The sequence below is a fragment of the Molothrus aeneus genome, chromosome 7, assembly GCF_037042795.1.
Source record: "Molothrus aeneus isolate 106 chromosome 7, BPBGC_Maene_1.0, whole genome shotgun sequence".
In the NCBI taxonomy this organism is placed as follows: domain Eukaryota; kingdom Metazoa; phylum Chordata; class Aves; order Passeriformes; family Icteridae; genus Molothrus; species Molothrus aeneus.
In genome coordinates, this window is record NC_089652.1 from 19,835,234 (window position 1) to 19,848,774 (window position 13,541).

At 39.1% G+C, this 13,541-nt stretch overlaps 1 protein-coding gene across 1 annotated transcript in view; it reads right to left on the reverse strand.

Annotated features, from left to right (window-relative positions):
• The window catches only part of CERS6 (ceramide synthase 6), a 94,265-nt gene that overhangs the window by 48,657 nt on the left and 32,067 nt on the right, over nt 1-13,541 (reverse strand). The window contains exons 2-3 of the mRNA XM_066553321.1: nt 11,755-11,860; nt 8,760-8,890 (exon numbers count right to left, since the gene is read on the reverse strand). Coding sequence (XP_066409418.1) covers nt 8,760-8,890; nt 11,755-11,860 — 237 coding nt within the window. The remainder of the gene's footprint in view (nt 1-8,759; nt 8,891-11,754; nt 11,861-13,541) is intronic.

The following is a 13,541-nucleotide window of genomic DNA, read 5'->3' on the forward strand; positions in this document are numbered from 1 at the left end:
GTGAGAGTGCTCAAAGGAGCATTTCTGAGGCTGAGCTTGAGCAGTATTCAGTGTTTATTTCTTTTAAATGAGAAGCACCACTAAGTTCCACACATGCTCACTGTGACTTAAAGCAGTCTGTTTTATCCTCAAATTGCATTTTTTGGCTCCCCCAACTACAGTATGACAGCCTTCAATTTTCTGATTCACTCAAGAATACTTAATCCAATTAATATTGCTTCTGACATAGCCAGAGGTTTACATTCCTTCTAGATGACTACCTCTAAAGACAAATATTTACAGGATCATCCTAAAAAAAATGGACTCTGAACTTCTGGATCAACTTCTTAATATTTGTGACATTGTCTACCTACCTATTACTCCAACTTTAAGTTAAAACCAAAACTAAACACAACAAAAGGTAACCCTTCTCCCTAAACCAACAAAAAATGTCCCTAAAGATACTATTTTTTTAGGCAACAAATCATGTAAAAATAAAAGACAGAACAGTGAAAAATAATGCTTAATCCATCCAATAAATAGGAGGTCAAACAGTAGACTCCACTAAATCTTTACTTATCTTCAATCCTCATACCTATTCTAATACAAAGCTGCAAGTATGACTGTATGGTTGATGGAAGTAGCTCCACTCTTCCAATTTCCTGCCTTCCCAGATTTCTGTAATGATAATTTGCTACATTTCCACAAAGCCTGACAGAGGCAAGCAGATACAAAAAAATGTTAATTGAAAATAATACACAGGTAAATAAATGAATAAAATCTTCTTGCCTCTTTTGGCATGGAGTCAGCCTGGACCATGCAAATGGTAAATAGTTCCTGCACTGTGGTTAAGCAGATGTTATATAAGGAAGAAGGCAGTTATGCACAACTCACTAAGATGTGTAAAATATCAGGCATGATAAACAGAGAACACTGTATTGCTCTCCTCTTCAATCTTCTGGATTAAGACTTGACTGTCATCTGATTTTCCTCTTGGTTGCAGTTTGAATCAGTTATTTAATATTTAGTATTACAGTGCCACTTGAGACCAGTCCTGTCCTAAATTTGTATGCTTGAAATGCATCTCTGAAAGTCTTAAGAGCAAAATTTAGTAGCGCAGAAAAGAGGAAAGGAAACACAGTAATAAATTTTGAAGTGATGCAGTTTTATAAATAATAAAGTGTGGTTTTATAATTAGGCCAGAAAATATGTATAATACAAAAGGTGTTTTGGTAACTCATTCTAGGCTACATAGTTTCTGTTCAATGATTATGCAACTGTTCTCTTCTGAGTACTTTGAGGGCTACATAAAATAAAAATAAGACCTCAGAGACCTATGATCCTTGCCAAATCCTGACCTACAAAGAGATATTATCTGGAAAGCTCATGGGAAGCACACACAGAAAAACCAGATGTTGCTGCCTTGTGGTCTGACCAGCAGACCTGTTTTCTCATCAGTGATGCTCAATGCAAACAGCTGATGAGTCTTGGAGAGAGAAACCAATCCAAAGTCTTTCTAACAGGGACCTCCCCTCTCCATTCTCACAATGATCTCACGACTCACCTGTCTGCAGACACAACAGCTGCTCACTGTCCCACTCCTTCACAGTTCTAGAGGAATGAAAACTTGGATCTTCCAGACTGCATTTGAATTTCACCTAATGATGTTGTCCAGCAATGATGGCCAACATTTGTATGCATAGGGCACCTTTGTGTCAGGTAACCACCTTCTTAGACCAACTTGCATTACCTGTTTTCTTTTGTTCCCATGCTGAATTTTACTTTCCTGTAGCATTAAGTGTGCCCCAGAGCGGTTTTTGCCCTGCTGAAGCAGATGCTGAACCCTTAGGGGTATGACCTGTGTGGAGGCAGGCTGGGTGCCAGTGCCGCTTCCCCATTTCCCTGAGGAAGCTGCGGCTGTGCTCGATCCAGGCAGCACATCCCAGGCTGTGCACAGCAGCCACACAGCCTCTGACTATACGGGCAGAGACCAGTCTGCCAGGGAGGGCCTGCTTTGTCTTCACATTCTGTATTTCCATTTCAGAAGATAAACCTCCCCAACTTCCAAGTGGGAGTTGCAGGGCTATTCTAGCTAAATTGGAGGATAAGCAATGTTTATAGCAGAGTATTCAAACCTCATCTTGTCAATTTTGTTTTCCCTTTTACATGCCAAAGAAATGTATTTACTTTGTCATTTATGTTCCATCCCTTTCTGTGTCTCTCATTCATTGCTTGTTGGATCATTGAAGACTTCAAAAAAACCTCTACAAGTTGCTCATTACAGTGAAGGCTTTTTTTGGGTCCATTTTTTATTTTTAAAGATTTATTTTCCCTCAGCATTCCAAGCACTGTACAAAGAAAGAGGGACAGGAAATTTTTGTACTATTGTTCTTGCAAAAGTGCTTTTATCAGAGCAGATAAAGAAGATAGAACTCCAAATTTACCAGGAAGCACCATCTAACCAAACTATATTCATTAGTCTTAAAGTATTTCAAAAACTAACCATAAGGGATAGCATCAAGAATTTCAAAGCACACTTTCTGCAGCACCTTATACTGAATACTTCCTGTCTGATAGTCACAATTTCAGGCTGTTTCAGGGCCTGAGCTTAGAAGATTTACCCTGCCAATAACCAGGACTACATGAGCTGATGCACTACTTGAATCTTCTGAAAAAATTAGTGAAGTATTTAAATCTCACATACCCTTTTTTAAATCTGCTAGTTTCTTGAACTTCAGGGAAGTGAAAAATAAACATGCCTGTATGAGCAAATCCTGGTCACCAGTCAATACAAGCAGAAGGGCCTGTACAAGGGTACTATCTAAGGGCCTGTAGAAGGGTACTATCAGGCCTGGTACACTGATAGTACCAGTAAAATGTAATGAGTTCATGGGTTTACATATAATGCAAAACAGGAGCATAGAGATGAAGTTACCAGAAAGGTCCCCAGTGCAGCCTGGGCTCTGTGTGCTGCCACAGCAGGTCAATGGTGAGACACCAAAGCAGAAGACAGAAGCTGTATCAAACACTAGGTTACCATGTGCCTATAGCTACATTACCTACCATCATCCTCAAAAGCATTAGAAAAACTAGCAAGTTTCTCATCTCCATCAGTATCACGTACATGTTTTCACAGAGACAGCTGCAAGCCCCTTGCCATTGGCAGACAACTTACTAACACAGAAAACAGTGTAGTTATATGCCTAGTTATATGTAAGTGAAAAATGTTAAACAATGTGAAAGCTAATTCTCCTCTTAACTCTGTGTCTCTGTGAAGAGGCATAGTCCATGGATCTATAAAATGAAAGGCAATCAAATATGAAATAAAATTGTAATAACATAAATACAAGGGAGAAGAGAGAAGTAAGGATTTGCAGTGTATAAAATAAAATTCATTCATTGCTGTGTATAAAATAATATCTTACTGCCACTTAACTCTTCAGTGTTTCAAGGCACTTATCTCCAGTTTGCCAACTTCATTTAAAGCTGACGCTGACTGAAGGTGACAGCTTGTTCTGCCACAATGAAGAACTAGACAGTTTAAGGTGCATAGAACACAAGAAAACAGTAGCTACTGCAGTCTTTTCAGTTTTCCTTTAGTTGTCTTAAATTGTTATATTGTGACTGTAATTTTGGATTTGTGTTCACATTAATTAGAACTTAGGGAGAAATTATTTAATTTCCACAATATAAGATAATGGTGAGCCCATACAACCCACAAGAGAATGGAAATCTAGTTAATTATAACCTTGCTTAATGTACAATGATAATGCTAAGTGATGGTGTCTTTGCAGGATGAGCGCATGAGTTAATTTAAATTTATTAATTGTGTTAAAAACTGTGTCACAGAAGGCAGTAAGGGCAGGGAATTCATAATTTTAAATAATTCAACTTGAGGGAAGAGGGAATTTCACAAGATGCAAAATAATAAGTGCTTAAAGCAATAAAGTCTTAAAATACAGTGAGCATATTATTGAGGACATGGCATGGACATCTTTGCCTGTCTGCTCCAGCAGAATAGCAGGGAAAGATAGTTGGCAACTCCTGACACTTAACCAATGCTGTAATTTCTCCCTAACACCATGTTAGGGCAGTGAGAAGTCCTGAGGCCCAGCCTAAAAAGACAGATGTTCCAAGAGGCAAAGCTGAAGGCATAAACCCACAGCAAACCACGCTGTAGCAGCCGGGCATGATTGCCCAGAGTCTGCCTTTGGAAGTGTGAGTGCTGGGCAAGCTGTGTACTGGAGAGGAGGTACATGGAAGATGGTTAACATAGATTTATCAGAGAACAAGTGTTAGAGAAGAATTAAAATTGCTGACATGGCTGCACTGTGCTCTCACAACTTTAAAATTAGGACAACTTGCCAGCCATTCACTTATTTGTGTGTCCAGGGACTCAAGCTACAAATTACTATGTATTACGTAACTCAAGGCAATCAATACTGTCTTAACTCTCTTCCTCTTTGAGCAGGGAGGCCATCAGTGAACCAGTGTTGAATGACATCATACAAAAACATACATTTACATAAAATAAAAGGCTCCATCAATACTTTTCCATACTGACTTCATATATGGCTTAGAGAGTAGCAGACAAAGGAATCAGTAACATGCAGAACTATTGAGGGCTACTCTTGTGGAGCAACATCTTACCCTGATGTAAAACAGATCAGGATTTCTGTCTTGGTTTTACATAGTCAAACATGACTCCAGGCCTTTTTGTATAGCTCTAGTTTCCCTGACATGAGTCTCAGTATAAATGCCTCATTCACTTTTACTTTCTACAGAGGCCTTGCATTCAAGCACATCTCTCTTCAGTGATGTTACTAGACATAATTCTTTTAAGAGAGTAATAGGTCCTTGAATGTATTAACTCCAGAGTCTACATGCAACTCTTACAGTACTATTGTAAAAAGGCAGTATTTTACATGCTTAGTACAGATAAAATTTGCCAGATCATCTTTGTTACTCTGCACTTCAGTTACCATTTATTAGCAATTAAGAGTCTCCTTTCTCAACTCCCCTACCACCTGAAGCCATAATAAACACCTCTTGCACTCAGCAAAGTCACATCTTCCCTGTTCTGGAACAATTTCACAGACTCCAACTCCCTTCACATTTCATTGAACATCTACATCCTTCATCCAAAAGCTGCCTCACAAATGTGACTCTGCCAACACCTGAGCCTACTTGCCCCTCATGTCATAATCCACTTATCAACACAATACAAAATATCTGATTGCCCAAGTAACAGCAATTCCCATTCCATGGAAAACAGCAAAGGAAAACAAGGGAGATAGTGCAGTTCTGTGGCCATTGAAGAGTAACTACCAGACTTGCTGCAGAGCATGTTGTGGGTCTTCACAGACTCATCCCCCCTTTGCTTTTCTAGTCATGAAACACTGGTTAGTCCTTCATTCCATCTAGCACTGGAGCAGCTGACAAATCAAAATTAAATGGACTCAAAGTACCATCTACCACAAATTTTTCCTCAGATCAGAAGTGTGTTAGAAGCTGGCCTAGGAGAGCCTGATGCTATTAAATACTCAGAGCTAAAAGCCTATTTATTTTCTAATGCTTTACTGCTCAACACAGAGCACAGACTGATTAATTCTTTCACACATTCTGTTATCATGTGCATCAGCACAGTTCAGAATTTCAACAACCAAACAGCTGTCTTCATTTCTTTCCCTTGCACAGTTATTTTTCCAGTACAACTTTGTAGGACAGAATTACTCTGCTAGTTGAGAAAAGCAGTATGTCCAAGAAGTTGCAAACAGCCCACAGAATTTTCACACAAACGCATATAACAAGCAAAAAAACTCCCAACTGGTACTCCTTTACATCTATACACATACATGTGCACACACACACACATATATACAGGCACAGACAGATAAAATCTTCCTCCAAAGCAACAACAAAATGTGCATAAACAAAATTTCAATTCCTTAGGAAAAAGAATATCTAGCTAGGATACAAGAGAGAGGCTCTTCTCTCCCCTACATCAAAACTAAAAGACACCCTACTTACAGACAATTTAGTATCCAAGCTCCTTCTAGAGAATAAAGGGGAGGAAAAAATAGATCTTTGGCTCTTCAGTCTGCACATTTCCATGTTTTCACATGCAGAATGTTGCATAAACTCAAAACATCTCTCTTGGCCATATGTTTCTTCCAGACACTCCTTAGAAACCACATAAATATCTCTAATAAACAGCTTGCTTAAATGTACATAGCTGTAGGACAGACAAGCCATCGGCCTGATGACATTCCAAAATCCCAGGCTAGTAACTTACAGCATCACAGGTTCTCTCCCTTTGTGCCAGACAACAAGGGGAGAGGACAGAATGCTCTCTCTTCCTTTGAGAAAACCAGACATGCCTACACACTGGTAGTATGAGCAGAAACAATACACTGAAACTGGGAAGACACTGGAAGTGGTTTGGGAATCATTCCTGCATTGGCTTTCTGACACATCAAACATTAACAAAGACATTATTGGATTCTGTATTCTGTGTGGCAATAAGCAAAGTAATATTCTTGATTTAGGCTGTGCCATAGGGAGAGAGAGAAAAGAATAATATACCAACAGAAATACATGGAAGTAGAAAAGTTCATTTTGTACACTTAGTTGACCACTTTTTTCCCCTCCTTTACGCATGTTGGACTTTCAAGTTGAAGAAAGGAGTGCAAATGGTCTAAATTCACAAAATAGAAAGAAAAGCTCTGGACAGACTATTCTCTGCAACTAATAGAGTGGGCTAAGTGCCTGAGCTTTGCAATCTGAGGTTATACTAGGTGGATACCTTTCCTAGTGACTACAAACTGTGACTTGAACTCCAGGTTTCATGCCAGAATCACCTAATCCTTGGGATATGAGGACTGACTTGCTAGTAAAATAATACTCAGTGCTGCATTTATTACTTTCTGACTGGATCATTAATCACCACCTGGTGATTATGTACATTAATCACCACCTAGTGAAATTATCTATTTCATATTTCATATAAATACTTATCACCATAACATCTGAAAGCTTAAGCAGGTATGTAACACCACTAGGGTCTCACCATTAGGGTCTCTATGGCTCCAAAAATCAAATTACACCTTCTCTTCCACATTGACAGACAAAACTCTATGTTGTGAATATTGGTTATGAAAGGTTCCTGAAAAAGTAATTTATTTTCACTATAATGCTGCGACACAAACAGTATCTATAAACAGGAGATTTTACTACTGTGTTTTCCTTCATATAACCATCATCTGCCCATGGCCTGAATATCTGACAAATGCTGGCAGCAAAGGAATTATTCCATTCAAACAACCAACAAAACCATCAAAAAATACTCCCCACAAAAAAAAAAAAAAAAAAAAAACCCAAACCAAACAAACCACAAAACAGAACAAAACAAAAAAAACCAAACCCACAGCACAAAACAACAAAAAACCTACAAAAACAAACAAACAAAACAAAACCAAAACAAAACTAAAAAACCCACCAAACACCCCTTCCCTCTCAAGAAGCAGCGAGCAGTGTAGGTTTTGGGGTTTCTCTGCACTCTGTTCATGATCAGAATTGTAATTGTTTGAAAAGAAGGGAAGGGTTAGAAAACGTGAGAAATCTGTGACAATAAGAATCTAGTAATGAAGTTACTGGCATAGTGTGTTTGGAGCTGGATCTTTGGCATCATTCATCTCAGGCAAGTGTGTTTATCATTAAATTTCACTCTCAGCTTTTGTCACATTGAAGCTACTCTACCTTAGATAGTGCCCACGCTATTCATTTGCAAGAAAGATAAGGCAGTCAAAAATGGCCTACAGCCCTTCTGGCACAGCTCCTCTTCCCTTTCATCATGGAAAAGCCACTCTGGGCCCAAGGAACACTTTGTCTAGCAGTAAATTAAATCGTCTCCATGTGAAAAGAGTTGGAGTTCTTTTTAGGCAGATCCACATTTGCCGTGGGTTCTCTCACTTTTCTTCCCACGCCACAGTCAATCAGTGCTGTTCCCAGGAAAACTGAAGCCTTCTCTGGAGGGACAACAGCAGCTCAGCAGGATGAAGGTGTAGGCAGAGATCACTGTCATTCTGCTAGCTCTGCTCTTGCTTATGAGATAAGGGCACACTTTGTTCTGTCAAAACCCTCCACTGGCACCTGAATTACTGAAGACTGGAGTGCTCCCCTTCCCATGACTGCTGTGGGAACATGAACTTCAGGAGCTCAGAGCTTCAAAGCACCTGTCACACACAGTCACTACATGTCTGAAAAGCCACCCCATTAACTCAATAGCTATGAAAAGGCTACAGATCCCATACCAAAGGATTTCTTTGGTCAAAACTTTCTGAAGTACCTCACTTAGCGCTGTGATGGACAGATTTAACTAAGGGCAATCATCTTTAGACAATTTATCTTTTGTCTTCTTTTTATTTAACAACCCAACTGCCTTTTATCTTTATTCCTCCATTTCAGACATCCATCAGCTTGTATGGCTAAAGGTAGTGCTGTAAGGACAGCACACTAACATCAGGTGATTTGGTGTTAGCTGGTGCCCTGATAGTGTAGAATCACAGCAACATGATTTCTGAAAGCTTTTGACCACTGAAAATACCTGAAAAGTACAATCTGACTCCTTCAGGACAATGAAGATTATTTTTCTCATTAGTTATATTCTACCAATTTGTATAATTTTCTAACTGTCAGCAAAAGTACCTGTGAAAAACAAAGGGGAAAACTGATGAGAACACAGGCTCAACAAGACTCAAGAAGAGAACATGCATCCTTACATGCTCTCACAGAACTTCCTAAGGGTGCTGGGCTTTTCCTGGTTGCGCCTTTGTCGGAACCAACGCTGAATGCTGCGCACATCCCAGTCCAGCTGCTTGGAGAGCCCTTCCAGCCTCTTCTCATCTGGATGCTACAAAACAGAGAAGCACAAAAATTATTCTCTAGCTCAACTGCATTAACACTTTAAATTCAGAACCAGTGAAATTGACTCTTGCCTTCTTACCAAGGCTGTCTGTCAGACACATGGATACACAGAAATACATTCACAGAAATCTCTATTGGCAGATTCCCGTAAGAATACATTTACAATGACAATTAATCTAGAAGGACAGATGCTGTAATATGACATGCCGGTCCATTACTGATAAAAAACTTTTAAGGGACAATGGGATTGAAACTTACTTGAAACTTGGAAGTGAAGTTTAGCAGCCAAAAAAGGCCATGCATTTCTGGAGCAGTGGCTCTTACAAACACTCTACTGCCTGCCACACACTAATACCTGTTCCACTCTCCTTCATCAGGATCTTTGTCCTAATACCTGTTCCACTCTCCTACATCAGGATCTTTGTCCTAATACCTGTTCCACTCTCCTACATCAGGATCTTTGTCCTAATACCTGTTCCACTCTCCTACATCAGGATCTTTGTCCTAATACCTGTTCCACTCTCCTACATCAGGATCTTTGTCCTAATACCTGTTCCACTCTCCTACATCAGGATCTTTGTCCTAGTATCTGTTCCACTCTCCTACATCAGGATCTTTGTCCTAATACCTGTTCCACTCTCCTACATCAGGATCTTTGTCCTAATACCTGTTCCACTCTCCTACATCAGGATCTTTGTCCTAATACCTGTTCCACTCTCCTACATCAGGATCTTTGTCCTAATACCTGTTCCACTCTCCTACATCAGGATCTTTGTCCTAGTATCTGTTCCACTCTCCTACATCAGGATCTTTGTCCTAGTATCTGTTCCACTCTCCTACATCAGGATCTTTGTCCTAATACCTGTTCCACTCTCCTACATCAGGATCTTTGTCCTAATACCTGTTCCACTCTCCTACATCAGGATCTTTGTCCTAATACCTGTTCCACTCTCCTACATCAGGATCTTTGTCCTAATACCTGTTCCACTCTCCTACATCAGGATCTTTGTCCTATCGACTGTTACACTAGGGAAGATGGTTTGACTGACACGCAAAAAAGATAAATTCCATGTTTCTGCACAATAATGTTAAAAAATGAGGTCGCTAAACAAAGTGGCAACTTCAAAAGGCAAATCACCTTGACAACAGGGAGACATTTTCTGGAATTGTTTTCTGTAAAACTAAATACACACGAATATTCTCCAAAGCAGAAAATGTAGAAGTCTCACATCATTAGCATGGGTGCAAACCAGTGCAGAGGTAAGGCAAAAGAAAATTAGTTTGTCTTTAATTTGAAGAGCAGGACGAATCTCCAATCATAGAGCAATTCTACATGTACAGTGAGGCATATGTACTACTTATATATTTCTCCTGATCACATCACTTTTTAAATAAACAGAAAAATGCACAATCTGTTTTCTGGAACTTTAGCTTTATTTCTGCAAACCAGTTACATATATTGAATGAAGTACAAGAGCTCTTACAACAAAGAGCCTTAAATTTTTAATTGTTGCAAGACACAAACGAACAAATTTCTGTTAGGCTGAAGTTTTGTCTATCAGCCTCCAAGAAAACACAGGAAAGAGAAGGAAATTAAAGGATGAGACAAGAGAAGGTTGAAGTTGGATGGATTTGGCATCCATCTCAACAAAGTTTTTTAGTCAACCAAAGTATCTACTAGTTTTTCAATAGAAGGTTAAGAAAAGCAATTTCTGTAACCTTAGAAAAATGAAATGTTTGATGCAGCTCTTGGGAGTTTGACTAGAGAGAACTGCTGTATAGGATTCAGAAAAGGCAGGTAGCTAAATTGGACACTTTCTCTGAGAGCAGCTACCAGATTCTTGCAGGAAAGCAGATACTTTTATTTGGAGCTCTTCACATTCACAGATATTTCAGGCCCTGTGTCTGACTACCAGATTTTATGGTGAAATATTAAAACAAATAAACAACCCCACAACTAACAAAACCTAACCATTCTTCCTTCAGCTTAGTCTGTGTGAGAGCATATCCTGAAGCTTTCAGAAACAAGGCACATGCAATTCCCTCCCTGAAAACAGGACAAAGTCACAGCAAGTGCCATGGTGATCTCTGGGTAGTGTAGGACACACAAGCAAGACAGATCCACAGCCTATTTCACTGTCTGTAACACTGAACCCAGTTTTATCCTCTATGACTTTAATACTCTCTGTTTACACTGCTGCCCAGCTGCAGTCTGGAGCCAAGGTGGGAATGGAAAGCTCCTGCAGAAAAATTTGGGATGCCTGAAAAGCACGGACAGAACAACAAACAGGTTGAGATGTCATATGGTGTGAGATGTAGAGACAGTTATGTAAGTTGTGGGGGGAAATCTTGTTCAAGAAAGATATGCAAGCTGTAAATAAAACATTTTTAAGTCAGTTTCTCCCCACTTTTCTAGTTGTTCTCCTTTAGCTGGGACACCAGCAAAACAGGCCTTTCCCTAGAAGGAGTAGCTTTGAAGTTTCATGGAAAACTCAGTATCAATATTATTGGCTTACAACGAACCCTTTTTTTTCTAAAAACCCCAACAATTTTGCAAAATTGATACAAAATAGATAAGAAGCAAAAACAGATAAGAATCAAAAAAATGTAGGTGGTCATATGGCATCTACAAAGGGTTTCTGTGACAATTTTTTATTGAAAACTTACAGGAGACATCATAAAGGGATACACAACCACTCAAGCTGGCATTAATGACATCCCCAATATCTGAATTTGTGATATGAGATGCAAAAATGCCCACTGCATTTATCTGTTAGCCTTGCTTTGTTCAGACAGTTCACAGTGCCACATCCCACTTCACAAGGTAAATATTTGAGTCAGACACACTACCTTTGTAATAGCTGTGAAAACCTTCTCCAAGATAGCATTAGGTTGAGCTTTCTGTGGTCCATTGGCTTGGACTTTAAGGCCTAAGGCACATGGTTTAGCAATGAACCTGTGAGAAACAGAAAAATGAGAGAAGAAAACATTCAGTTTTTTACTTCATTACTGTTACCAATCAATGGCATGTGGTAAATGGCAAACATTATAACCCTGCCAACAAAAACAATACCTAGTTTTACAGCTCAAAAACAAGCTCATGTAGGCAATTACATCACAAAGTAAGGATCACTTTGAAAGATGAAAAGAACTCCTAGAACACATGAAACAGAGGATTTTCTTTCATGTTGTGAAGAAAGAGATTAGAACAAAAGCATGAGAGGAATGCCACCTAGAGAAGCACCAACTAAAGAGAAGAGCAGGGCAGTTTGAGGAGCATATAATATTATCCTCCAAACACAGCCTTTTTAAAAATCAGTTTCCAAAGTAGCTACCACCTCAGGACTCCTCTGGCACAATGGAATTTCTGAATCCTGAAAGCCAGGAAGCATTTAAGCTGCCCAGTCAATACAATTTCCAAAAAGCATAAAATTTTCATGGTACAGAGACACAAGCAATACTCTTCTGCTGAAGTATGAGGCTGTCCAAAATCCTAACACCAATCCATAAGTTCTCTGAGACATTTTAGAGCTGAATTGTGTAGTTTGCATATAGTCAAAGACCACCACTCTACTCACAAAAAATTAAATTATTTGTAACTACGAGTCTAAATCTGGAATTCCCATGAAAGCTAAAAGCATTGTATAGGAATCCCATTCATATCTGAACACTATGAACCTCTGCTATCTTTGAGCTATATAACTCATTACTTCACTTAAACAGCTTCTCTTTCCCTAAACTTCATTTGCCAACAAGGACCAAAACAGCACTTGGTACTTAAGTGGTTCCACATTTATCCAGCTGAATGACCACAAGCTACAAAAAATCCCGGAATTCTTATGCACACACAAGCCCCATTTTAAGCCCTGTTATGAGCTACAACTGCTGTTTCTGCCATGTTTAAGACAGCACTGCTGATTAAAGGGAATTAAGTCCTAATCAATGTGATAGTGGTTACAGCACTAGCATTTGGTAAACAAAGATGGGTGATGCCAGACCACCTTGTTTTCCTGGAGAAAAATTCTTGATACATTGACACAAATCCATACGAAAGACAATTCTGTAGCCTGAATTGGTGATTGACTGAGAGGACAAATATTCAAAAACACATGCAATGTTATTGGTGATCTCACTATTTGCTCCTAGCGTGTTACAGGAGAAAAAAAAAACCCTTATACTCTGTAAAACTTTGGTGGCAACCTAAATTGATTACAGATTGTAACCATCATGCTACCTCTATAGCATCAACCAAATTAAAGGCATTGCATCAGGTGTAAATTCCCTGCTTTAGAGTTCAGAGCTTTGATGAATCCAGTTTCACTACTAAGCTCAAGAAGGCAATCCAGTCTTCTACTCATGAAAAAGAAGCATGTAAGCTCTGCACATGTTAGATGTAAATACAGTTTAATCAAGCCACATTGGAAACTTGTATGTTAAAGTATAAGCTGACAAAAGAAGTGAGAATTGCATTCTTAAGTTCAAAACATAACCAAAGCAGTGCTGGTATTTGCTGCTAGCTGATAACCAAAAAGATAGCTGAAGAAGCCAATGCAATTTGATTTCAGAAGTTTACTTTACTAAAGAATTCTAAAACACTTCATAATGTAACAATAGGGCTCAGAATATTAGCATCTATG